Source organism: Terrapene carolina, unplaced genomic scaffold (assembly GCF_002925995.2).
Source record: "Terrapene carolina triunguis isolate 2854851 unplaced genomic scaffold, T_m_triunguis-2.0 Scaffold67, whole genome shotgun sequence".
Taxonomy (NCBI): domain Eukaryota; kingdom Metazoa; phylum Chordata; order Testudines; family Emydidae; genus Terrapene; species Terrapene triunguis.
Genome location: NW_020664418.1, coordinates 36,319,586 through 36,345,398, shown reverse-complemented (window position 1 = coordinate 36,345,398; position 25,813 = coordinate 36,319,586). Strand labels below are relative to the sequence as shown.

Here is a 25,813-nt window from a genome sequence, read left to right as displayed (position 1 = left end):
AAGCGCTGGGAGGGGAGAGAAACAGGACGCGGCGGCGCGCTTGCAGAGGAGGCGGAGGTGAGCTGGAGCAGGGCGGCGGGGCATGGAGGGGAGCTTCCGCCCCTGCAAATTTGCCGCCCTAGGCCTAGGCCTTGTTGGCCTAGGCAATAATACGGCGCTGACAGGGACCCTGGACTTCCCTTGGCTGGGGAGTCTCCCCCCCCCTTACCCACACATTGCATGAGTCAGTGCTGCAGGAGTCGAGTTCTCAGCAGGCTCCCCTGCACTCCACCCCAGAGGAACAGACTCCCTGTGCACCAAGTTGCAACATCATTTGGCATGGATGCACTTCCATCTGGATGGAGGGTTGGCCAAGCCAAATTTGAGTGTCATTGTGACCCTGTGCACCCGCCTGCAATGCCACTGAAATTTGGACTGGCCCCAGCTCTGTCTGTATAGAGGAGCAGCCAGGTCAAATTTCAGTGTTGTGACCACACAGCCAGAGTGCTGCTCCGGATCACTCAGGCAGCAGCCTTACTGATTTAGTACAGGACCTCTAAAAGTTGTCTGGCCACAGTCTCCCCCCCCCCCCCCCCAGTTCCATTTTATATATGGAATTTTGAGCAAGTGCAAAAACCTGGAGTGTGTGGGGGAGAATGCACCTCTTCTTATTGACAGGAAATAACAGCGACATCTTGGGTATTCTGATGTGGTAATTCATGGCAAATGTTGACCCTTTAAGTGTGACCACTGTGTAACATACAGGTTGTAAAAATATTTGCATCCCTGTGTACTAGTTAGGTGCGTCCGCCACTTTTGAAAATGTTACCTCTGAAGTCCCAATGACTTTTTTTAATGAGTCTTGGTCTCCTGTGACAGATTTATAAAAGTATTAGATGTCTAAAGATGTAGACAGCTGCCTAGTGGGATTTTCAAAACCCTGTCTACAGCTTTAGACACCTCACACTTTTTCAATGGGAGTTAGACACCTAACTTACTTAGGCACTTTTGAAAATATTATTTTAAAAATCCATCAGGATAACAAACTAGCAAAGATTCTCTGTTCCACAATGCCCCAGTGCCTAATTATCAGCTTCTAAATTATAAATGATCAAAGCCTGGAATCCTTACTCAGGCAAAATTCCCATTGAAGTCATTATTTACTGAGGCCAATGTTCTAAGTTTTGTCTGAGTTAAGGATTGCAAGGTTTGGTCCACAAATAATACATTACCCACAAACACCCTGAAACCTGGGGGGATGCCTTTATCCAGAACCAAATCCCAAACTTCACGACTGGCTTCTTTCACCAGGATGAACCCAAAGCCTGAACTGAAACACCCTGATTTGGTTCTGAATTCTGCAGCTTGGATCCATCTCTACTCTGAGCAGAAACTCAACTGCAAACCTATATTTGTACCAGAATCAGATAATAACAAAGATTGTTACATCTGACCCCTTTCTCCTCTGCAGTGCAGTAGATAGTGAGGGAAAGGGACTGGATGTTATTTTATTGTCATTTTTGAACCTGTGCCTGGGTACTGCATATCAACAGCTACATAATCATACAAGAAAGTCTGAATACCACGCTGCCTCTTGTTAGGTTTTTACTCTGTAGTAGAGTTAGTGATTTTCAGTGCACTGTACACTTAGGCACATTTTTAGTACCCCTAAAGTAAGGGCCTGTCAAAGGTAAAAAGTCCCTGCTCATTCTGGACAGTATAAAGTACTGTAGTTTTGTAAAAATTACTCTGGGCGATTTGCTAGATTATATATCCACCCTCTAAACTACACTGCAGAGGAGGAGTTGGACAATGGGCAGTGGATTGATTGCTCTCTCTTTCTGATCACCCTAAAACATCTGTTGGCTTCATGACAGGCTGACAGTACTAAATCAAACACCTGTGTGCCAGATCTGCACAGCACTATGTCCGTTGCTGATGACCGATTGCGAATGTTGCTGAGACAATAACTGGTGCAACCCCAGCTAGTAATTTTGGGGTGAGATATATTTGTTTCACATTTTTGAAAGTGCCAAATGAGTCAGGTTACTCAGTCACTGCCTGGGTAATTTTCTGGTACTGTGGGCTACACAGGGAGATTGATAGATAGATAGAAACCATCCGTCTCCACTTCTGTCACATTAAACCAGGTCCTGAGCTGCCATAAATCAGCATTGGTCCATTAAAGTCAAAGGAATGGTGATTTACACCAGCTGTGCATCTGGCTCACGATGTCTGTTCCTGTTGCCCATTTGCTGAATCCAGAAAAATCAGAATGAATAGAAGAGCTTCCCCTTCCTTGTCTCACTGAGAAATGAATGTGCCCTTTAAATAATGAGCTTTTTTTTTTAATAAATCAATCAAGACAAAGTCTTTCAGCACTAGCTGCTGACAGTTCTAATCCGAACCTCACACTGGCATCAGCGGTGCTACTCTGGGTTCATACAGGCGTAAAGGAGAGTGGAATTCAGTCCTCGCATTTCACACCATCAGGACGTATTACATATGGCCACGTGCATTAGGATGAACTGGCTTAACCATGCAGTTAGCCATAAACTAACTCAGGGAGCCAAATACTGGGAAGAACGAAACGGGTGCAAATATTAGTTTAAGAACAAACTGAACTGTTCTGCAGTATATTTTGAATGCTCTTGGCCTTGTTTATTTTTTAATCCTATTTTTGTCATTTTGTTTTTATTTTCGTTAACCAAAAAAAAAAAAAAAAAAAAGGAAGTTGGTGGGAGGCGGGGGGGACGTCTGTCCTGCCTGCTGAGTGATCAAATGTCATTTCTTCCACCGTCCCACCCCTCTTTCTCTCTTTGGCTGGAGATCACAGAACTCCAATGCCTTTGGCATTCGGTGTGCAGGAAAGTTTTTTCCAGCAGGAGCATCTGGCTCCCTGGCAGACGCCTCGGGCAGTTGTGCTGGCAGCTTTGCAGCTTCCCCTTGGTCTGTCCTGTGGTCAGGCCACTGATGAGCTGCTGGAGCGGCCTTGATTTTTTTGATAAGCCATTTTCTTTACATTAACAGGGTGGATATGTCACTCCCGTTCTCACCAGGGGACCATGCCTACTCAGAGTCTGCTCCTACTGAAGTCAAGGGGAATTTAGCCATTGACTTCAATGGGAACAGAATCAAGCCCTAATAAAGGTGAGACGGCTGGTAATACATAGTGTGTTTTTAATAGCTGGCTTTTAGCGTCCATATATATATTTTCTTTAGAAGCCTGAGGGCGGGTTTTAAAGCCACCTACATTCCAGTTACCATCAAATGCAATGTGGGAGGTGCTGGCTTGGACTCCTAGCATGAAGTCCTGACTTTTTTGAAATCAGTGGAAGTTTTGCCAAGAGACAGAGGATTTCTCTAATAGGGTTTTTATTTGCTAAATGTTGGGGCCTCTCGACTATAGTGGAAGTCCCCACAATGCACTTCTTGTTCTGTTGTGATGCACATTATTAATTAATAGCATTCATGGCTGAAGTCTATTTAGACACACAACAGTAAATCACATTCAGCAGCAGGACAAAACTCCCTGCTCTGACCCATTAGTGCCCTTCTCTAGAGGTTTCATCTCCAAAGTTGAGAGGGCAATTTAGTCTCTGTTCCCCAAACCGGTTCAGTTCACATGCTAGTGCTTCGAGCATTGCTGATAACTCTCTAGTAGATACTGGACTGAGTCCACCTGTGACCATCAGATAGTAACAAACTGCACTTATCACTGATCTGGGGCTGGAGCTGACCCAGTGATCGTGGCTCATAAACCCCCATTCCTGGTCACAGTTTGAAGTGAAGAAAATCTATTCTTGTGGCATATCTATGCACCTTTGATAGCAGTTTTTGCCAGAAAATCAATAAAACAGAGTCCATTATAAATCCCTACAGCTCACTACAGGCTGAAACCTGACCTACAACATTTCAGCACAAATTCAATTTGCTTAACCGAATTTGGGTATTTTAAAGTTCTTTTTTTTGGGGGGGGGGGGGGAAGGGAAGCATTGCAGCCACCCAGAGGCATTGCCAGTGTCCCATGTTGCTATCGCACAAAAGCCTCTTTAGATATTCAATAAAAAGTGAAGTCCACCTGTTACATTTATACAACACTGATTAATTATATCAAGAAGATATTTGTCTTTGAACTTCATTTCTCTTGTTGCATATTTAGCAAAGCATATTAAGTGTTAAGATATTGACAGTGTAAAACCTACTGCAGTGTCACATAAATCTGTCGGTTTTGAAGATGGTGCACCAGGGAGGAGAAAACAAATGATGCATGCAAGTACCAGATGAACTAATATGATCATTTCTCATCTTGATTTCTCAGGCATCCTTGGAGTTTTATTACAGTAAAAGGAAACCCTTCCTCTTCTGTTGAAGACCACATTGAATATCTAGGTAATGCAGAAGCAAATGCTTGCTTGAAATTGCCTGGGCAAGTTCCTCCCTGGTATAATTCCATGGAAGTCAGTGTAATTACGTAAGGGATAAATTTGTTCCATGACCTTTGTACTGTCTGACACGACACTACGTTGGAGCTGTGAACAGGAGTCTTACCTCCTTACATTATCCCCATGCTGTGATGCAGTTGGATGGGATTTGACACAGGCCACTCATACACAGAAATACAGGACCAGATTCTCAGCTAGTATAAATCAGTATAGCTCCATTGAAGCCAAATTATGTACAGGTCTGTCGCATCTTACGCGCATTTAACATGCGCGATTTCAGCTTTACGCGGTCAGCAAAAACAAAACAAAAACAAAAAAAGAGAAAAATAACAATTTTAATACTGTACCTGTAGTGCGGGTGATTCCGCCCGCCATTACACTCAATGTAATTTTGACTATACGCGATTTTCGCTTTACGCGCTGACTGCGGAACGTAACCCCAGCGTAAGATGCGACAGACCTGTATCCACCTTTTTGACATAAATCAGTGGAATGATCTCCGTTAACATGAGATGAAAATCTAAGGCATGATATTGTACCATGAGAGTCAAAACCCTGCAGCCTATACTAGTTTTTGAGGTTATTTGCTGTGGAATACCCTAGTATTTTCTAAATAAAGACAATGACCTGGTTTGTCACAATGTAAACTAGCAAACAAAAAATGCAAAATAAAACAAAAAACATGATTTTCTTAATTCACTTGATTTTTTTGAGAATTCCTCCTCTACAAAGGCAAAGTCTGAGCAGAAGGAAAGAGTCTGAAAAATCATTCCAAGAGCAGGAGGAACAATTTTGCTGGAAATTTTGTGGGCAATTACTGAATCTGCTCTAGTCTCCCAAGAGACACAAACACGGGCTTGCTCCATTGCCTATTAAGTCTTAGCTTCTATCACTTGCGAACCATGAAATTGTTAATAATTGTTTTACAGGACACAAAGGATCAGCTGTGGCCAAAGTATTCAAACTATTCCAGGCTGAGAATGGAGAGCATTTTAATGTGTCTTCAACCAGTGAGTGGGTTCAAGGTGAGCCATCTGTTTGCCTGCTAGCAGAGTGACAGCGCTTAGACAGTGCTAATCGCTCTTTGAAATATTCCTTTTTATCACACCAATCACATTTCCTCTCTTTAGAAAGAGAGGCTCTGATATCTGTTAAGGTTGCCTTTAATCCAAACAAGAACACAAGCAGCATCTCTATTTCCAACCCCTGCAAGACTCTCTGTAATTTGAATCCTTTGTCTTTTTTGCATTGAATGTAACAGTCCATGTGTTAAGACCAAACCAACATACATCCTCTTATTTCTTTTGATTATGTGGTCACCGCTTGTCAGAATGATGTTTCAGTTAACAAACAGCAACTGATTACAAGCTGACTTGAATATACTATATACAGACGTCTCTAGGGAGAAGGGCACAATTCGAGTTCCACAGCTGTTAGAAATGCTCATGCTACATACTCAAACCATGTAGCTTTTAAATAATTCCATGCTCCCTTACCTTGCTACACTTCATAGCATCAGTAAAGCAGCTGCCAGACTGGCAAGGAGAACCAGGAACTAAGTAGTTATTGAAGTAACTTGTTCGTAGTATTTGAGACTAAATTCTGGTAAGTGCATTTTTGCTGCATTAAGTATGGCTTTCTATAAAACGATCTTTCCTGTTCGTCTCCAGATGTAGAATGGACAGAGTGGTTTGAGAAGCCCAAAAAGGCAAGATCCAAAGACACGGAGAAACTTTCTGACCTCAGAGCGGCAAACCCAGGCAAAATCTGTAGTCACCCCCTTGCTATCCAGGTAGGACAAACTCCCCATTTTCCCTATAGATTGGCTTGCCTGATGTGCAGCAGCAGTATAGTAAGCAACCAACTGCAGCATCAAAGTCAAGAAAGTTCTAGTAGACCTCCGGCCTTCTTGGTGACTGTGTTGTGAGTGTGAATGCATTTAGTTTCTAGACGTCTCTTGATGCTCTTGCACATAGACTGGCCACGATGCTGGCAAATGTTTAACACTAATGGGAGGCTCATAAGACAAACTATATTCCTCATTCTGAGTCTGATCCTGCAACCCTTATTCACACAACCAGTCTCAGGTCAGTCAATAGGACTACTGGTGTGAGGAAGGGTTGCAGAATTGGATCCTCTTCTTCAAGTTCTCACTTCTGGAACCTTGAGTGCTGCGGATGGGGTTGTGGACAGCATCTATGCTGTCCATAAAATACCTAGTTTCCTACAGGAAGATTAAGGGGGAAAAAGAGAGGATGGAAATTTTCCAAGGGTCTAAAATGGCCTTAGAATGGAAGCTGTCTGAAAAATTAAGCACAGAATCTGACCATAATATTAAAACTACAGGTTGCATTAGGTTATGGGGGGAAATGTCTTTGGGCTTGCAGTCATTTTTCAAAGTCCATTGCTTTTTCTTTGGTAGAAAGAAGTCTGAATTCCATTGTGCGAAACATGTAATTAAATCCTCGAATGCACATGTTGAGGGGAAAAAGTATCCTTGTTATGACTGCAAAAGCTACTTAATGTGTGAAGGAAAAATGGCTTTTATTGGCAAATTCCCACTGCATACTTAAATGTCCAGTTGATAAAATTCTGCAGCTCAAGTGCTGCTTAACAGAAGACCACAAAATGATTGGTACAGTGGGGTTTTTACAGGGTTGGCTTGAGCATTAAGGCATGTAGGAATTGATCCAGCAAACTCTTACTCACCTGAGTAGCCCTTGCTCACAAGAATAATTGCATTAAATTTAATTGGACTACTCATGCAATGAGGACTACCTGTATGAACAAGGGCTTCCAGGACTGAGTCTTCAATTTAATCTCATTGTGGAACAGTTTTTTTCCTCATTGTTCACTATTACTTGCCAGGTCAATGGTAAAACTGACTCTAGATGCATTTCAGCCTTTGTTCATGTGTTGGAAGAGGGATTTCAGTTCAGAACATGAGAGCCACTAGGCCAGATACTAATTTAACGAATAGTTGCTTTTGTTCATATGTATTAAAAGTGAAACAAGAAACGCCATATTTTTCTGTTTCTGAAAATTTATAAATCATGAGCTTCTAAATCCTCAGCTGATGTAAATCCATGTAGCCCATTGACTTCATCAGTTTACACCAGCTGAGGATGTCAAGTAATCAGAACTAACCTGCCCTAATGATGCTAAGCACAAGAAGAATCAAAATAGAACAAGAAATTTGTAGCCAAGGGCACGTTTCCCATTGATTGCAGGGAGCGTGCCTATATGAGTGAGTAGGAGTTGCAGGATCAGGCCTCTAATTTAGATGGTGACTCATTTATGAGCCTCGTGCCTTTTTAAAATGAAGGTTATTTGGCTGGTTCTATGCAATGTGTAGCATTTTTGTGCAATGGCAAAAAGGGTTGCAAACCGAGGTCTAGACTGTGGTATTGAATCCCAGCCTTGAGGGGGGATGGTATGGACTGCACTGCCCCAGGAGGAATGCATGCTCGACATGTTGAATCATCGCTTGGGGTGGTGTAACCTGATCCCCTCCCAGCACCCCAGCCAGCTGGTTTGTATGCAGGAGAGCAGAGGCCCACCTCTTCTTACCCCCTTTGGGGCAATTTGTGACCTCAAGGTGCATGAGGGAGCATTCCTAGTGCTCCCTGAGTATAGAGATAACAAATATCCCTGGCCCTTGCAAGGGAGAGAGAGAGAAGACTCCCATCTCTTTCTCCTGCAAGGATCAGACACAGTCTGGCCCCAGGTAACAAAATGAGAAAAGTTAAGATGCTTGAAAGCCATGCGTTTGTTTGGGCCCATCCATCTGCATTCAGAATCTGAATCTGACCTCAAACTAGTGGAGATCTAAAATCAAAGGAAACAAGGCAGCATTAGCAAAGCTCAGAGTACTGTTTCCAAAACAAAAAACACCCAAGTCCTAATATAGATGTGGGAGTGACATGATTCACCTAGTATTAAATCCATGTGGTCTGCATAAAAAAGTTATGGTGCATGAACCAACTAGAGTATATAACTGAATTCTACCCATGATCATTCATCCTGTTTTATTACATGGTCATTGTGCATCATCTTAATGCAAAGTGATCACCCTCATTCCATGCAGAGAGAGAGTAAGAGGATGTGAACGCCATTCATGTTTAATGAACACCCCTGTGCATTTCTATTCTCATCCTAGGCAGCTACACTTTCTGGAGCCAATTTAACAACTGAGGTTTTCTACAAAAGCGGCCATGATTATAGGTTTATGTGCCATGGTAAGGATCAGACAGACGAAGGCTGCCAAAATTACCGAGTGCGGTTCCTGTGTGGCAAACCTGGTATGTGACTCACTTTTTAACGCCCAACTGCCATGTCATTCAGAGCAGAAACCCCATTTTGAATTTTCCTCCTTCTGAGCTGGCTATTTTATAGGAAGCAGAACTTTGATACCAAACACAATAATTCACTGGGGAAACCCTTTGATTTCCGTGTTGCATTCTTTGCTTTCTTCTGATGTCTGGGTCCCTGACTGAGCACTTAGCCACAGGTAGACAGGATGGGCAAACCAGGCCTGTTGGAGCACCTCCTACTGATGTCAATGGGAGTAACCTCTACTTACTGTAGAACTGAATTTGGTCCAATGAGTTCCTCGAGCTGAGATTTGGCTGGGATATTAGAGTCTTCAATAGAGTATCTTGAGAGATTCTTGAGCACTACGTGGAATGATGTGATGGTGTCACCAAAACCCAGTAATACTGTACAGATACTTGGCAAGACCTGTAACAATCTCCACGCTTCCTAAAGCATTTCAAGATGGGGTACCAGGATTATTCCTTCAGCAAGCGAGGAGACTGTGTTTCATGCTAATGCTGTTGGGAAGCAACGTGTTTTTCAAAGTAATTATTTCTTTTGCAATTATTCATTTAAGCAATACCTGCCCTCATACTGGTCATTATGTGTGATTCTGTAACGCTCATTTAGTAGGGAGATAAAGATGGAAGGCAGTTATCTTTGTTGGGGAAAAAAACAGTCATTATGTTAAAAACCACTTCTGGGAGGTTTATTGCTACCGTAAATAACAGTGCAGCGCAACCATAACTGCTGGAGCTAAGTGGGTGTGGTGAGTTGAGCCACTAAGGGCTACATTTAAATTTAGTTAAATGGCTAGTGGAAAATCTATTTGCCAATAACTAATGAATAGGCCTTTTTTTGTTTGTTTGTTTTTCACAAACCAAACCCAACCAAGAACGTACTTGGGAGAGCTGTAACATTTATGTTGGATCAGTAAACTACTACATTTTGTTGGTATCAAAAATGCCCAGAGAAGTTAGCGGACAATTTAAGGTTCAGTGAGCTGAATTCTCTGCCATCCCCTTTTTGCTTCCTAGTGAGACCAAAGCTTACTGTAAGCATTGATACCAACGTGAACAGCACAATCTTGAGGCTGGCAGATGATGCACGATCATGGAAGGCTGGAGATAGACTTGTTGTTGCCAGTACAGATTATTCCATGTACCAGGCGGAAGAATTCCAAGTCTTGCCGTGCAGAGCCTGTGGGCCTAATGAGGTCAAAGTATCAGGTGAGGATTTATCTTGCCATTCGCATGTTTCTATGGGCACATTCTTCTCTCCTTCATACCCAAGAAGCTCCATTTAAACCAAAGGTGTAGCAGAGATGTGAATGAGAGCTGAATTTGGCCTTCAGTTTGTTGATGCTATTGTGAAATCTGTACCTTTTGCTATCTGAAAATCACCTGACATCTGTAAGTGATGATAGTGCCTTCAGGTTTATCTGTGGGTTTTCCATCTTTCTTCCTAAGCATCCAGCTCTTGATCTTCTCTCCCAAGCACTTTGCAGGGTGGGCCTGAGTTTATAGGATTTGACGTGCTCTAGAAGAGGATCATCTTCTGAAAAGCATAAGATGAAGTCCTTTCTTATCAAAGGGAGAGGAGGAGCAGGTCATGAGAGATTTTTAGGGCTCTGTGTTATTGTAGAGTTGGTTATTTATGCCATGCAGATATATTTAGGCAGAAACACAGTATCCCATTTATAAAATACTACTCTGTTAAAACCATCTGTTTTTAGTATCTATATAGAGCACATGACATAGTGGAGATGTGTTAACTATATGTCCCTAAAGTCACATGACCAGCCATATAATCTCAAACCACAGTGCTTGAGTAACCAGAGTTGCTGTAGAATGCTGAGTGAATTGATATGAGACAGAGGAAATGGGAAGGTGAGTGTAGTGATACAAAGTTTTTTTGTTTTTTTTCTCTTCTGGAGGACTAGCTCAAATCTGGAACAGGCTGCTGGCGGTGAAAAATCATTGCTGTCTAATTGTTCTTCAGTGGTCTTTGTGTTCTAAACCCAGTTCAAAAAATACAGCCACCACCAAGTGATACCTTACTGTCCATTTCAGCAGAGAGGCACAGATGTCGGGAAGAGATTTTCCAAAACACAACAAATGGCTTTTAAATCTTCCCCTGAGTCTGTCAGGTCCTCTTTCCCTTCCAGAACTTGGTTTTGGCACATTGATGGGTAGTGTGGAGAAAGAGTGCATTAGCTACCCATTCTGTCAATAGACGGAGGACTTTCCAGTACCGTCCTTTACAACAACAAACATTCATGTAAAAAATGTAGCATAGCTGAATGCTTATGGTGGTAATTCAGACATGTTACATTGCCAATGAACTGCCAGTGTTTAAATAAGAGGTAATAATGGTGAGTCAGATTCATTTGAGGAGAGATTTTTTAACATACACTTAATGTAAATTCATTTTGAGAAAACATACTCCCACTTCGAACAATCAGTGCACCAGACAGTTTGCTCAGCTCTGCGACATTAACTACTTCATGCATCATTATCTCTGATGCAGCCCTTTCTGAAGGATACAAGTGTTTCCTTCTGCACTGTGCTTTTGGAAGGGCTCTAGTCATTCATTGTTCAACAGGCAAAAAGAGGGATATTGGTTAAGCCAAAAACAATATTATTCTGACTTTGAATTCATCATAGTCTTATGACTTAAGATGACAAGCACTCTCCCAGAGAATGTATCTACCAGCTGAGTATTATTCTCGTGAAACACTTGAGCTATTGGAAAAACTGCATCAATCTATAATGATACAAAGTACATTGTGAGAACAATCTTGGAAATAGTCAATAAAAATGAAGACCACAGATTAATACATTTCTAAGACTTCTTGTATCTTCCTGGATCTCTAAAATTTTTATAATTTATTTATATTCATCTTCTACAACAATTTCCATTGAGTTACTATTAGGAAAGTGAATAGACAGGGGGGGGAAAGAAGCCATGTGATTTCAAGTAGAGATCTAAGTGGAAATACTTGTTGAAGTGTTTGCGCTCTGTTTCCAATTAGTTGTTAGGAGAATTTGGACATCCCTTTTATTACCACAGATGGCACACACTGGGGCCAAAGTCTGCCCTGACTTACACCCCTGCAACTCCATTGACGTCAATGGGATTTCCCTGGTTATATAAGTCGGGGCACAATTTGACCCAATAATAACTGCATCCAACTTTCTTGTAGCAAAATCCCACACACTAAAAATAAAATGGAAGAATCCTGCATGACTCTGACATAGTTCAGTCAAGTTGAAGGGAATAATGTGAAAAATTGAAATCTCTTCCATACTCACGAGAAGACAAGTAGGTCAAGGGAGTGTCCTGTAGACAATCAAGTTGGGACTTTCGCCTTGGGATCTCATTCCATTCTTCTCTGTGACTTCATAAGCAGTGGGCCTGATGCTGCAGCGCTTAGACAGGTGAACAGTCCCATTGTATCATATTCATATAACATGCAGGATTGGGCATTGAGTTATGTGCAGAAAAGACTATATATTTTTTTCTGTCTTCTTCCACAGTCTACTTCATTCTTCTCAGTTTTCCGTATCAGTTCCAGTGAAGGATCTTCATATAGAAAGATGTAAACGCAGTTTGAGTTAGGAACTGAGAGCTCCAAAAATCTGCCCATTGGAAATAACAAACAAATTATAAAAATAGCTCTACTCATAATAGGTTTTGTCCCCTTTAACCAGTTTGGTTTGTTGGGGTTTTTTTTTTTTTTTTTTTTTTTAACTAAACATAAATGTCAAGATTAAACTACTCAAGCGTCCATTTAACAATATGGCAAAATAATCCTCATGCTGTAAGGATTTTTGTGGAACATCAATTTGGCAGAGCAAAAGTCTAATTATAATCAGTGTTCCAATGTTTTAATATTTTAATAGATACAGCTTTGGATATTTTGCCAGATAAGTTAAACTAGTTAGCCAGCTCATATACTATTTATATTTGACACTTCCTGCTGAGAAATCATACTTGCTTTACTGACTAGAAGTGGCTTAAGTAGCAGTAAAAAGATGAATATTAGAGCACGAAGGGTGGGATTTTTAAAAGAGCCTAAGGGAATTAGATAGCCTACTCCCATTGGACTTCAATAGGATTTGGGTGCCTAATTCTCTTATGGTTCTTTAAAAATTCCAGCCGAAATAGCTAAAGCAGGTGCCTAAGGAACCATTCTTGCAAACACTTACTCAGGTGAGTAGTTGTATTGATTTCAAAGTTGTTACTTCCATGAGGCTCAAACTCGAAGGTCACCAGTCCCAGTAAAAATTTGTCATTTATTGAAATGGAACTCCTTCTCCCTCCCTCCTCCTTTGTTTAACTGTCTTCACTTGTCATTTTTATGTCTAGATTATTTTCTGTGAGGAAATGATTAAAACTGTTTGATGTTTTATCTCTGGACTCTGCAAAACTGAGGGAACACAGTGCAAGTCAGAGGAGGGAGAGAAGGAGGAAGGAAGGGTTGTGTTATTACAGTAGGATAGGATGAAAGATCAAGTATTTCTTGTGGTTTCCCCAGGAAACCAGTCTTATCGGTATCTTTGTGGCTGTATATGAAGTTACTAACAATGCTGATAAGTTTCACCGTGGATGGAATATACATGATGAAACAACCTTTTGTGCATATACTGTACTTGATAAAGCATGATTTTAAAAAAATACCCTATTTGTGGTTGGCCTAATTACTCAAATTATCCCACCCATTAGTAAATCTGTGATTACAACTGCATCTCACACACATCTAGAATCCAACTGGTATGGTTGCAGAGACTGAATAATTGTGGAGCGTTACTGAGTTTATCTGGTAATACTAAAATATGGGAGAAGAGCTTTAGAATTAGGAACTTACCTAAGAACAGATGTGGGGACAATTTCTCCATTCCAGCTCCGATACATGAGTTGGCTTATTGATCTCTTCTACACTAAGCTAGTAGGAAAATTCTTGATCTCTTGTCTTCTAAAATATGCCAGATTCAGCCATCTCCTCAAAAGGTGTTGAGCTGGATTCTCCATTGCAGATATTTACACCAGGGCAAAGAGTGTGAAATGCTACCGTTCTTGTTTTGGTAGCACTTTGTACTAGCTTTACCCTGTAAATGACTGCACAAGGTGCAGGGCAGTGGAGAGTTGAGGTCCAGGTTTGTTATATGCACCCAAAAGTTTAGGTGCTGATTTAAACTCTCCATGCCTTCTACAGATGTGCACTGTTTAGCTTGGAAACCTCAGGAGACCATGTTTCTTGGGGGATTTCTGGCACTGTCCGCTCTGGGTCAGGCAGGAAACATCACAAAAAAGGCCCTTTCTACCTGTCTTTTGATGGTTCTTCCTCATGCTGCCAGACAATCGCCAGGGCTAATGTAAAGAAAAAACCCTGAATAAATGTTAACCCAGCATTTCAAAAAAGGTGGGAACAGGTTTGATTTTTAGAAATGGGGGAGAGGGAGAAATTCTTAATATTTCTCAATCAAAACTCCATCTTTTCCACCTCACACTCCCAATGCCAGGTACAAGGGGTTTTGTTTCAAGGGGAATTAGGGGAAAAAACAGGCTGTTCTCAAGAGGGAGGCATATTGGGTCATAGACAAGTGGGGAAAAAAACTAATATTTATAGGAAGAACTACTCTGTCAGATTTATTAGCTACAGCAGAAAGTACTAATGAACAATTACAGGCAATGAGATGAGCACTCACACATTTAACCCAACAATTGAAATTAACCCAATTTATTACAACTCTCAGGAGACTAAATTATTGCGTGCCACAGGCAGAGGCTAGAAAGCTCTGAGGTAGTGCCGGAGGCCCCTGCAGCATCCGGCAATTGATTAAGTGAGAGACTTCCAGATGATCCAGGCCCCACATTGCAGAGGATGGGGGGAAAAATCCACGGTCACTGCCAATCTGACTAGGGGGAAAATTCCTTCCCAACCCCGAATATGATCAATTAGCCCCTGAACAGGTGAGGAAGAACCAGCCAATCCAGAACCTGAGAGAGAGAATTCTCTGCACCACCTCACATAGTGATTAATTGGTGCCAGGGCTTGCCAGTTCCGAGCCCCGGCAATCGGTGGGCCTGGCAGTTCCGAGCCCCGGCAATCGCTGGGCCTGCCACGTCCATTATGAAAGTTTTAAAAAAATTGCTTGAGCCCAGGCACCTCCTTCATTGCAAATTAAGCACTGACCTCACAGCACTGTCCCAGCACCAGCAGTGGCCATCTCTGATGCTTCAGAGGATGAAGATTTTAAAAAACAAAACAAAACCCAAAATGCAATGCAGTGTGTGTGTGTGGGGGGGGGGGGATCCCTTTCTGACCCCTGCACGTGGACAGCTGAAACCCAGAAGCATGAGATTTTACGGTAGTGACATAAGACATGAACCGGAAGGGACCTGCAGGGCTGCTGAGCCCTGCCCCTTCCCAGCACAGGCAATTCCATCACACAATCCCACTCATAAATTTGTCAGGCTCTCTCGTAAAGCTAATTAAGTGGCTGCATTCTGGGTGTGTGAGGTTCAGGGGAATTCTCCGCTGGCCAGCTACAGGCAGAATAAAAATGGGAAACACCGTCACTATATTGCAGACCAGTGAGGATTCTGTAGGAAGATGGATAGCAAGAAAGAGTGTTTGCCATTAAACATAAGCAATATAAAGAAAATGTGAATCAAACAGGCAAGGTTGTGTGCAGCATTTACTTTATGGCTGTCTACCCTCGGAGCTAGGGGTGTGATTCCCAGCTCAAGTCGACATACTCACACTGGCTCTTACTGAGCCAGCATGCTAAATATAGTAGTGTAGCCATGGCATGGAAAGCAGCGGCACAGACTAGCTGCCCCGAGTACAAGCCTGCCTGAACCCTCTTGGTGCATAACGGGGTGGCTAACGTGTGCTACTGCTTCACGCTGCCTGTGCTAACACAGCTACGTTACTGTTTTTAGCACTCTAGCTCCATGAGCGCTAACAAGCGAATGTCTGCTTGAGCTGGAATGTGCACCCCTTGCTCCAAGTGTAGACATAGCTTAAAAGATGTAGCAAAAGCTCCTTGGAGAAAGGCTGATCCAAAGCCCATTGTAATCAATGGGAGCGGTTCCGTTGACTTCAATGTGGCTTTGGATCAGGCCCAGGATATGTGCAAGATTAAACATAAAAAAAAACCCCAAATATTTTGTTTGAGAGAAGAAACAGCCAGGAGCATCCTTGAGAAATAAAATCTCTGGGAGGGCGTAGAATGCAGATCTAGAGGAAATCCATTTTTAATATTGTTCTGAAATAAATGACAATTCTTTTACATCTGGATGATGATAAAGAGTGGTAAGAAGTGGGGAAAGGCTTTCAGCCACATTAGATAGAACAGACTGTAGCTAATGTTGTGGTTGTACGTACTTTGCTTGAATGCTAGAAAAAGGAATAATTTTAAATATTCCATGGTGCTAATGGGGTCGGGGTCCCAAAAAACTGAAAAGCAGGGAGACTCTCTCTCTTTTTATAATCCAAGGGGGGTAAAAAAAGAAATCTATGAACATGAATTTAATTTGAATATTGGTTAATTTAAATAGCCAAAAATGGAAATATGTACATCAGTGAAGTACATATTTTACAGATAGAGAGGTTGATGGAGAGACAACCAAATGGAAAAAACAGGCAGACAGATTAGTTAAACACTGTCTGAGGCTGCAGTGTTTCTATCAGATTAAGGGTACAATTTTCAAAAGCACCTACGTGAATTAGGAGTCAAAAATCCCATTTTCAAAAATGACTTAGGGCCAGATTGTCAATAATATGTAGGCCCCTAAAGATCCCATTGGGAGTTAGCTGCCTAGGTGCTTTTGAAAATCCCACTAGGGTGCCTAAAATTACATTCCTAAATCTGATCCCCAGGTTCCTTCTGGTTTTGATTAGAACCCAGGATCAAAGCTTGAGGGTTACGTTCTGATACGAAGCTCTGAATATGAACCTCCATAGAATTTAGAGTGGTTCTGATTTGCCGTTCTATTTTGCCTTCTGTCTGGCCCTGGTTCAGCAAGCCATCCCTGTTCACCAAAGCACATGCTTACCTTTAAGAACATGCTATAATCCTATTGACTTGAATGGAATTTAAGCACATACTTAATTTTAAGTGTGTGATTAATTGCTTTGCTGAGTAGGGATGGACTTAAGCAGCTGCTTTGCCAAACCAGGGCCTCCGTTAGATAGACACACAGGGTAAAGTGATTTATTTCTGTGTATATTTGTATTTTGTTAGTTTAATTCTCTAGTGTGATGGCACATGATAAATCAAGCAAGTTTTTTATTCTGCCACACTAGCCATGCAATGTGGCTAACCACATCGCTCTGGTTATGTAAATAAGGCTCAGCTGCTGACTGCTATTGGTGGCAGCCATCTAGCTGATACTTGACATCCCTCTGTGAGTGATGCCAGCAATACGGAGCCCATGAAAACTGATTGTAAACTGCTTTGCATCTGGCTTTGCTAATTTTTGGACAATCACAAAAATAGCTCTCGTGTTCAAACAATAAAGGCTATGCTACAATATTCGAAGCAGCAAAGTTCTCTTTCTTCTGACCAAACCACTATGGAACTGGTTTGCAAGTCACTGACGCTGGTCTTTCAGACCGCAGGTGTCCCAAATGTCACTTGTCAGCAATCTGCCTACCTCCAGCTAGCAACTCTCAGCATGCCGGCTGTAAGCAACAACTTAATTTCAAACTCAATTTACAGTGCTACAGAGTGAGACCTTCCTGTCTCCTTGTGAACTCTCGAGCAGATTTCTTTCACATCTGTCTCTGAATGTGCCCTATGAGCTGCGTGTGCATGCCAAGTGTTTAATGGGAACCAGCAGTAAAGCCCACATGCTCATGGCTATGCCTGGCTTTGTTTTCCACATGGAATTTACAGTACATGAGGACTTCGGAGCAGTAGTCTCTTCCAAGAAGCATGCCCACCTTTTCTGCAGTATGGCCCTACTATTACATTGTTAAAGGGGAGTTTGAAGTTCTGGCTGCTGTTACAAGAGGTGGTTTGTTGTTTTTTGAAACAGCCCATTAAAGGCACCATTTTAGAACTAGTATGTGAAATACACTTTTACATGTTAAGAAAATTGCCTTGCATTTTTTTTTTATCTCACATCAAGCTAAGTGAGCAAAAGCATACACTCAACAAAGTTATATTTAGAAGCTGGTTAGTGAATATTTAACATTCTTGTCAGTGCTTAAATTTTGTGCATGTCTGTGCTGGTATTAAATACATGCAATCATGACACTTATGCCAGAGCTCAACACTCACAAATAATAAAACTGTCTCTTTTAATTGCAGTACTGCAAATCCAAGAGCTGTTTTTCAAAATCAGATGTTCTTATGATTATCTGAACTTCCCTTTGTGTTTCACTAAGTAAGGGAGAGGCCAATGATGGGAGATAACTGAAAATAACATTCAAGAAAACAGCCCTACTATTGGAGCTCTCTTGATTTGCAGTGTCTCAACCATCCACCATAGAGTCTCCTTGTGCAGGGGCCAGTGACAGGTCTGTGCATTGACTGATGTGCACAAACAAGGGCACTAACACCCCTTTTCAGTTCGGGTCTGTCTGTTCCAGTTGAGCAATCTTGTGAGCCTAGTGGGTCCCAGACTGATCATATGCAAAAAACCACTCGCCCCATAGCCTTGTGACAACATAAGAGAACTGAGGCCAGAGTCCAAGCTTGGGCCCTTACTTCTGCTCTATATAGTCTGGGAACACTGTAGAAGCAGCACGTTCATCACATGGGTGGGGGAATTACCTTAGTTTCTCTAGCAATCCTTCCAGCTGACTCAAGGAGCACCACAAATGGGCTATTCTGTTCCACATGTAGGCCTACCACTATGATGCAGATTTGAAGCGGGAAGGGGTAACGACTGAAGGGTAATAGGGCTCATGACTGATATGGGTAACATCCCATCAAAGAATTAGTCCCTATCAGTGTTCGTCTACACTTCCTTTTTCCTCTGAACAGCGTGTAGTTGGTCCCATTCTTCACTAGAAGCTGAATAAAGTTACTAGGCACAGTGGGTAAAAGAGATGCCCTTCTTCTGATAATCTGGAAGCCTGTCCTGTGTCTGTCATTGTAATGCTTCTATGTAATAGCTTAGCACTTTTCATCCAAGGATTTCAAGGTGCTTTACAGATGGAGAAACTGAGGCAGGGAGAAATGCAAGTAATTTAGCCAGTGTCAGAGCCAGAAAAGAATGTAGCTTTCCTGGCTCCCAACACAGTGCCTTATCCCCTAAACCATGTTACCTTCCACTGGAAGGCCAAAGGAGGATAACCTGTATCAAACTGATGTCTCTTTATCTTTACGATCAAGTGAGAACATCATGTTTCATTTAAAAAGAGGCCATGTCCATTTTTTTTTTAAAACCCCTCTTCCCGCATGATGTGCCTCTCCGAGATCTCTCAACATCAAGCCTGCCCTTTGTTTCTAATAACTGCTGTGTAGGTCTCTGCTGAAATGAAATCCATGCCAGTGTAACAGTCTTTATAGCACAGTGTTTACTTAGCGAGTTTATTACCTATTTTTACTGGAATCATGTGAAATGTAGGCAGTCAAATAAGTCTTTCCTGCTTCTTTTTCTTCAAGCGAGCCGAGCCAGGAAGGAGGAGTGCATCATGCATGTGTTTTAATGAAATTACAGTGCTGAGATTATCTTGCTTTCTCATTGTTCATGCTGGCTGGAATTCACCCCCTTCTAGCCAACCCACGCAAAGTCTTTCAGTCCTTGGACCCTCAAGGTAGTTAGGTGCAGCATGGCCCGGCCCGGGGGCCACTGCACTTCTGCGTGCAGAGCTCCCCACCAGTTTGGACTGAGCTGGCGCAGAAGGAAGCATTGAGTGTGCGCTGAGGGAGGGGCCAGTGGTTCAGCATTTACAGGGGTCAAGTGGCTTGGAAACCACCTGTGGGTTCTTCTAGCCCATCCGCTGAATTAGCAGCTGGGATGGGTCACACGCTGCAGTTGATTCAGGATTTCTGCACAGAGTGGCCCAATCTGCTCCTGATGAAGGTAGCAGCAAAGTACCTATTGGTTTCTGTGGGATTTGACCAGCAGTGACCCATGAGCCATGGCATACACCCAGAGTCTTTCCCAGTGTCCCATAATTATAGATACAACTATGAAAAATTAATTCTGGGCTGATATAGTGGGAGGATTCCCGGTGTTCAATAGCTCTGACACCTCGTCGCTTGCAGCTAAACTTTTCCCGATGCGTCAGGCTACAGTACAAACCTAGCTGTGTTCCAGGCAGTGTAAAAATTCTTCTTTTTAGGTTACTGTATAGTCTCTTTTAAAGGTGGAGAAACTGGACACAGTTAACAGCAGCTGTTACTTTAGGGCCTACCGAAGTGACCCAAACAAACCCCACAAATCCTACATCCTCTGTAGAGGATATCTCCGTCGGACTTTGTGACTCTTGTGCTCTGGGCTTCCCCAGCCTTGAGGTGCCTGCCAACAGATTTTGTGGATTCAGGTGCTTAGTTCATTACCCCCACCAGCAGTAAGAGTCAGCTGGTATATGCGGTGTTTACAGAATAAACATGGAAATGCATCTTGTTCCCTTAGGGAGAGCAACCTACCTTCACATAGGAGAAGTGATCGACGGAGTGGACATGAGGGCGGAAGTAGGGCTGCTAAGCCAAAACATAGTGGTGATGGGAGAGATGGAGAGGCAATGCTATGATTATAGCAATGGTTTATGCACCTTCTTTGATTTTGACACCTTTGGGGGACACATCAAGGTATTGTATAAGTCCTTTGCTGATACCCTTCTACACAGAACCAAACAACATGCACCTAGTAAGGGGGCCATGACATGGCAGGGAATGTCCTGTGAGTGGAGGCCTGCAACATAAACAAGCCCTTCCTAGAGTAGACCATAGATTCAACTCCTGCTTCTCTTTTCTTTGCAGGGCTCACCACACCCCTTCAAACATTACTTTGCCAGACTGGCTGGGGCTCAGCACTCACAGGTTGCAGAGTTTGGATCCAAAATCCAACTTCCCTAGGGTTTGGTGGTGCTCAGATCTGGGGCTTCAGTTCAAACCCATCTCCCCTTAAACCTATCACAATTGCTTTATGAAAAGCATTACATGCAAACAGGTTTGCCAGAGTTTGCAAACTAGGAAGCATCTGCTGTGCAATGGTTTATGATTACTCCAAATTCTACCCCTGCTATCAACCATCATAGTCTAAGACTTGCTCTGCCTGACTAATATGAAACAGAGAGACCAGGGGGGTGAGGTAATATCTTTTATTGGACCAACTTCCACTGGGGAGAGTGACAAGCTTTCGAGCTTACACAATGCTTGAAGAAGAGGTCTGTGTAAGCTCGAAAGCTTGTCTCTCTCCCCAACAGAAGTTGGTCCAATAAATGATATTACCTCACCACCACCACCCCCTTGTCTCTCTAGTATCCTGGGACAGACACAGCTACAACAACACTGCATGCAACAGTGAATAATATGAAACAAGCTGCCAGATGTTCCTACTGCCACTTGACTAGTGTTTTATTTGTTCTGCAGATTGGTCTTGGTTTTAAAGCTGCCCATATTGAAGGTTTAGAATTGAAACATATGGGCCAGCAGAGAATGGGACACTATCCAATTCACTTCCACTTGGCTGGAGATGTGGATGAGAAGGGAGGCTACCACCCTCCATCCTATGTGAAGGGCGTCTCCATTCACCACACCTTCTCGCGCTGTGTCACAGTCCACGGCTCCAATGGCTTGCTGGTAAGAAACAGCGGTTTGATGACTGCCTTCCTGATCAAGATGTCATTTGATTCCCAGCCCAATTGCTGTCCCTAATAACATGAAAATGATACTCAGGCCCCTGAAACAAGTCTCATTATTGATAGAATTGTAGAGTTAGACCAAATGCTCTTCTCTTTTGCCCTGGATTTATTGAGTGATATTAATATGAATATATTTCAACATGTGTCTAAAACACAAATCCAACATAAGAATGTAAAACCAGGGGCCAAATTTTATACATGACTCAGAGCTGACAGGGCTTTCAAATGCCATTGTATTCAGAGATTCCTGCAGACAATCCCATCTACAACGGGTTGTTGAATCTATCTATAAACAAATAGTTTACTGTTAAAGAAGGTAATCACCAGATCTAAGGTTACTTTAATTTGCTAATAAGGATTTTGGTTTGAAATTCCCATTCACAACGTAAGCAGTCAGAGACCTCTGATTTAACAGAGCTGTTTGTCAGAACACTAAGGTGATCCTGTAGGTTTCCTATAGTACAACATCTATTTATCAGGTAAGTTACAGCACAGGAGAGCGCATGTAATGACCACAGCAGCAGCAGCAAACTCCCTGCGCCTCTGGGCGATCACTCTACTTCAGAGTAAAGAACACAATGAAAAACATTCTCACATTTTCATAAGACTCCATCAGTGCTGCTTTCCTGGGGCATGAACAGTACACGGACTGCAGCTGAGTTTAATTCAAAAAGGCTTTGATCAGCAAATGCACATCTTCTGTATCACTGTTATGCTAGCTCTAAGGGCTTTGTCATGGGGCACTGTTTGTCGTCTTCGTGCCTTCTCAAATAGAAGCAGGTTCTGTTGATCACATTTACCTTTAGTGTGTTCCTCAACTTTAACTTTATGTTGTTTTTAAGATTATTTTGAAAGCCGCGCACGTTAGAAATTAGAGCTAGGACCCCATGTCCGCTCCACCCAACTGCTTGTGGATATCTAGGCCCAAGGCCAAAAAGTACAATTTGGATGTTAGTACTGAAACCATATAACCAACCACCATATACATTCATTTTGTGAATGTGAGAGAGAGAAACCTTGGCCCCACATTCAGAAAAGGTTCAGAAATGTGTTTTGAAAGCAGAGCTTTTAAAGGCATGTAACAAACATCAGGACTGACTTCTCAGCTTTTCCCAAGCATCAATCCAAAACAGTGGCCTTGACATGCCTGTTAGTTCCTCGGGAATCCCACATTTTTCCTGTGTTGGCACCACATGTGAAAAAAAGAATCCGAGCCAATATACAAAAGTGTTTTTAACAGGTCTCTAACCAGCCAAGCTCTCAACCCTGGGCATAAGAGATCAGTGTTTTAACATGAGACCACCAGCATGCCATGCCACTGGCTGTTTCAAATGATGGTCATTGAGCACTAGGAATTCTCCCAGTATATCACTGGTATTTTAAAAACACCTGCACTAACTTTTCATTGAACCATTGTAAGAGCTTGCACTGTTCAAGCTCAACATTTTTCACCCCTCATTTTGTTTTCAACAGGATCCTAAAATCTGCTGTAGACTTGGTTTCTGAAAAATCTGTTCTACTTTACCTTATCTACATTTTATTAGACATCCAAGGTGTATAGCTGCTTTCCAATTTAAAGCCATCCATGTAGCAGCACTAAGAATGTAACTAACACACAGCCTGGAAGAAGAGAATTGCCAGGAGTCTCTTTGTCAAGTAACGAGAAGGTTCCTAATAATGGCACCATAAACACATCCTCTAGCTATGTGGCAGTTGCACAGCTGTTGATTAGCAGAGGGATGACTAAAACCTCAGCTCTGATTCTAATTTTAAACCCTGTGTCTCTATTGACTGATGCTTGTTCTTACTGCCAAACCAAATACCCAGAGAGTGGCATTTCACGGGTCAGCTGGGTGGATTTATATTGGGTATTTGGAAATTTGCAGTCCCTTGTGCCTGTTCCAAATAAAAACCATATCATTGTGACTAGGAAATACTGTAAGGATCCCTGTTCTCAGGCTTTTCCAGCCAAGACAGCGATGATGAAATGCAGACAGGCTGATGTGATTGAAGAAAACTGCTTAATTCTGGTGTTGTTACTCAACAACTGTGATTCTTTTAGGGGCCTTGGAGTTTGTTCCATGGCAAGTTATTTAAAAGAAACCTCCACTAAAAGAGAAATGCAACTATACAAAAAACCTACATTGATCATTTAATCTGTTTATTGTTTTACTTTTAAAAATGCATAATTTACTAATCTACACTCATTACCCCCAAAAAATTGATTTTGCACATTTTATTTCAGCCACATGTTTGTTGCCCTCTGTTGAAATGAAATGCCCAGTGAAAGAAATCCCACGCTGTGCAGTCTAGCTGTTTGTCCCGTTGCAGCACAAAAGAGGATTTCTAAAAGTTTGATAAACTACACAGATGTAGTTCATTTCAATTAAAAATGCATTCAATCTTATTACCTTATAATTGGACGTATGCCCCGAGCAATTCCTCCTCAGCTGATCCTGCAGCGCTCTCTTCTGCTATGAAATCTAGTTTTCTTTCCCCTTGAGATACTACCTGAAGTCACAAAAACACAGCCAAATCTCCAACGAGGAAAGTACCGTTGTTATTACTTGCACTTCTAAGATGGTCTTCACTGTAGTACAGGGGTCGGCAACCTTTCAGAAGTGGTGTGCCGAATCGTCATTTATTCACTCTAATTTAAGGTTTTGCGTGCCAGTAATACATTTTAACATTTTTAGAAGGTCTCTTTCTATAAGTCTATAATATATAACTAAACTAATGTTGTATGTAAAGTAAATAAGGTTGTTTTTTTTTGTTTTTGTTTTTTTTTAAATGTTTAAGATGCTTCATTTAAAATTAAATTAAAATGCAGAGCCCCCCGGACCAGTGGCCAGGACCCAGGCAGTGTGAGTGCCACTGAAAATCAGCTCGCGTGCCGCCTTCGGCACACGTGCCAGAGGTTGACTACCCCTGCTGTAGTATCTGGGCACCATTTATTTAAGTTAGCTAAATTATAGAAGAGAAAATCAGAGTAATCTCCTGCCCGCTTCTCCTCACATATCATTCAGTGCCTCTGTGAGCAGATAGATCCAAGGCATAACCTGCCAGGAGACCAGTTGCCTTGGTGATCTTTGAGTGAACTAGCCTCGCAGTAGACACACACAAAAAATTTGCTGGAATATTAGGCCTCAAATCAGCAAAGCACTTGATCAGATGATTACATTTAGGTATGTGAGTGGTCCCATTGACTTCCGATATTTCCATTGGTTTCAATGGGACAGCTCACAGGCCTAGAGTTAAGGGCTTGCTTAATGCTTTGGTGAATGAGGGGGGAGGCACTTGGGTATTTTGTAACAGTTAAGTCATTGTTAAAGCAGCTTGGAAATTTCCATGCAGACTCTTCACTGGGCTCTCAGGTTACTAGTGTCACAAATTATTTTGCTTTTAGCACCCTTGGCAGCAGGCTCAGAAATGTCAACGCTATAAAAGATTAGAAATAAAAAATAAACACATGTCACTGTTTGCTCCTGGTGGCAGAGACCTCTTCCTGTGCATTTACACACTGATGCTGAAAGCCTGTCTCTGGACAATAAATAAATAGCTGTGGCTGGCTCGAACCAAAAATGTTCTACGCTTGTCCATAAGCATATGTTCACTTTAAGGGCATGGATGGCCTTTCTCAAACCAAACGGGTTGAAATGGCCTTGTTGCCGTAATTACGTAATTGAAACTGTCCAGGATTGCTGCAATACGCTGGCCAACTTTCCCTCTCCATTATACCACTGCAACCCCATTGATCAAATTCTGCTGCTACTTACATCCTGGTCAGAGCCACTGAACTGGCCCATAGTGTGCAGGCTGAAATGGAAGCTGTTATCAAGGATGCACATTAAATGAAGGCTGATAAACTGTCTGGCAGAACTCGAGAGAGCTGTGCTGCTGGGGATAAGCGGCAGTGTTATCTAACTGCTATAGTGATATCTGATGTCAGTAATCCAACAGTGCTACGTGGCAATTGCTTTATTTAAAAGGGCACTGTCAAATCTAGCCATAAATTACACTTAAAATAAGCGTATAGACTAATTGTAAGGTTTTTGTGAAATTTGATTTTTTCTCCCCAGTGCATTTTTTTTAACAAATAAACCTTGTCCAGCAATTCCCAAACTTTTCAGCACTGTGCTAGTGCATGAGAATCCGAAAATGAAACTGTTCCACATTTGTCAGTTTCCAGGCTGAGTCATCTCAGGGGCCAGAAATAGGAAAAGTAATTAATCAAGTAAAG

The 25,813-nt window shown here is 42.2% G+C and overlaps 1 protein-coding gene across 2 annotated transcripts in view; it reads left to right on the top strand.

Moving 5' to 3' along the window:
* Positions 1-25,813, top strand: part of CEMIP (cell migration inducing hyaluronidase 1) — a 150,362-nt gene that overhangs the window by 91,042 nt on the left and 33,507 nt on the right. For both annotated transcript variants that reach the window (XM_026648324.2, XM_026648323.2), the window contains exons 7-13: positions 4,301-4,371; positions 5,354-5,449; positions 6,095-6,216; positions 8,584-8,725; positions 9,776-9,967; positions 20,343-20,518; positions 21,302-21,511. In XM_026648324.2, coding sequence (XP_026504109.1) covers positions 4,301-4,371; positions 5,354-5,449; positions 6,095-6,216; positions 8,584-8,725; positions 9,776-9,967; positions 20,343-20,518; positions 21,302-21,511 — 1,009 coding nt within the window. The remainder of the gene's footprint in view (positions 1-4,300; positions 4,372-5,353; positions 5,450-6,094; positions 6,217-8,583; positions 8,726-9,775; positions 9,968-20,342; positions 20,519-21,301; positions 21,512-25,813) is intronic.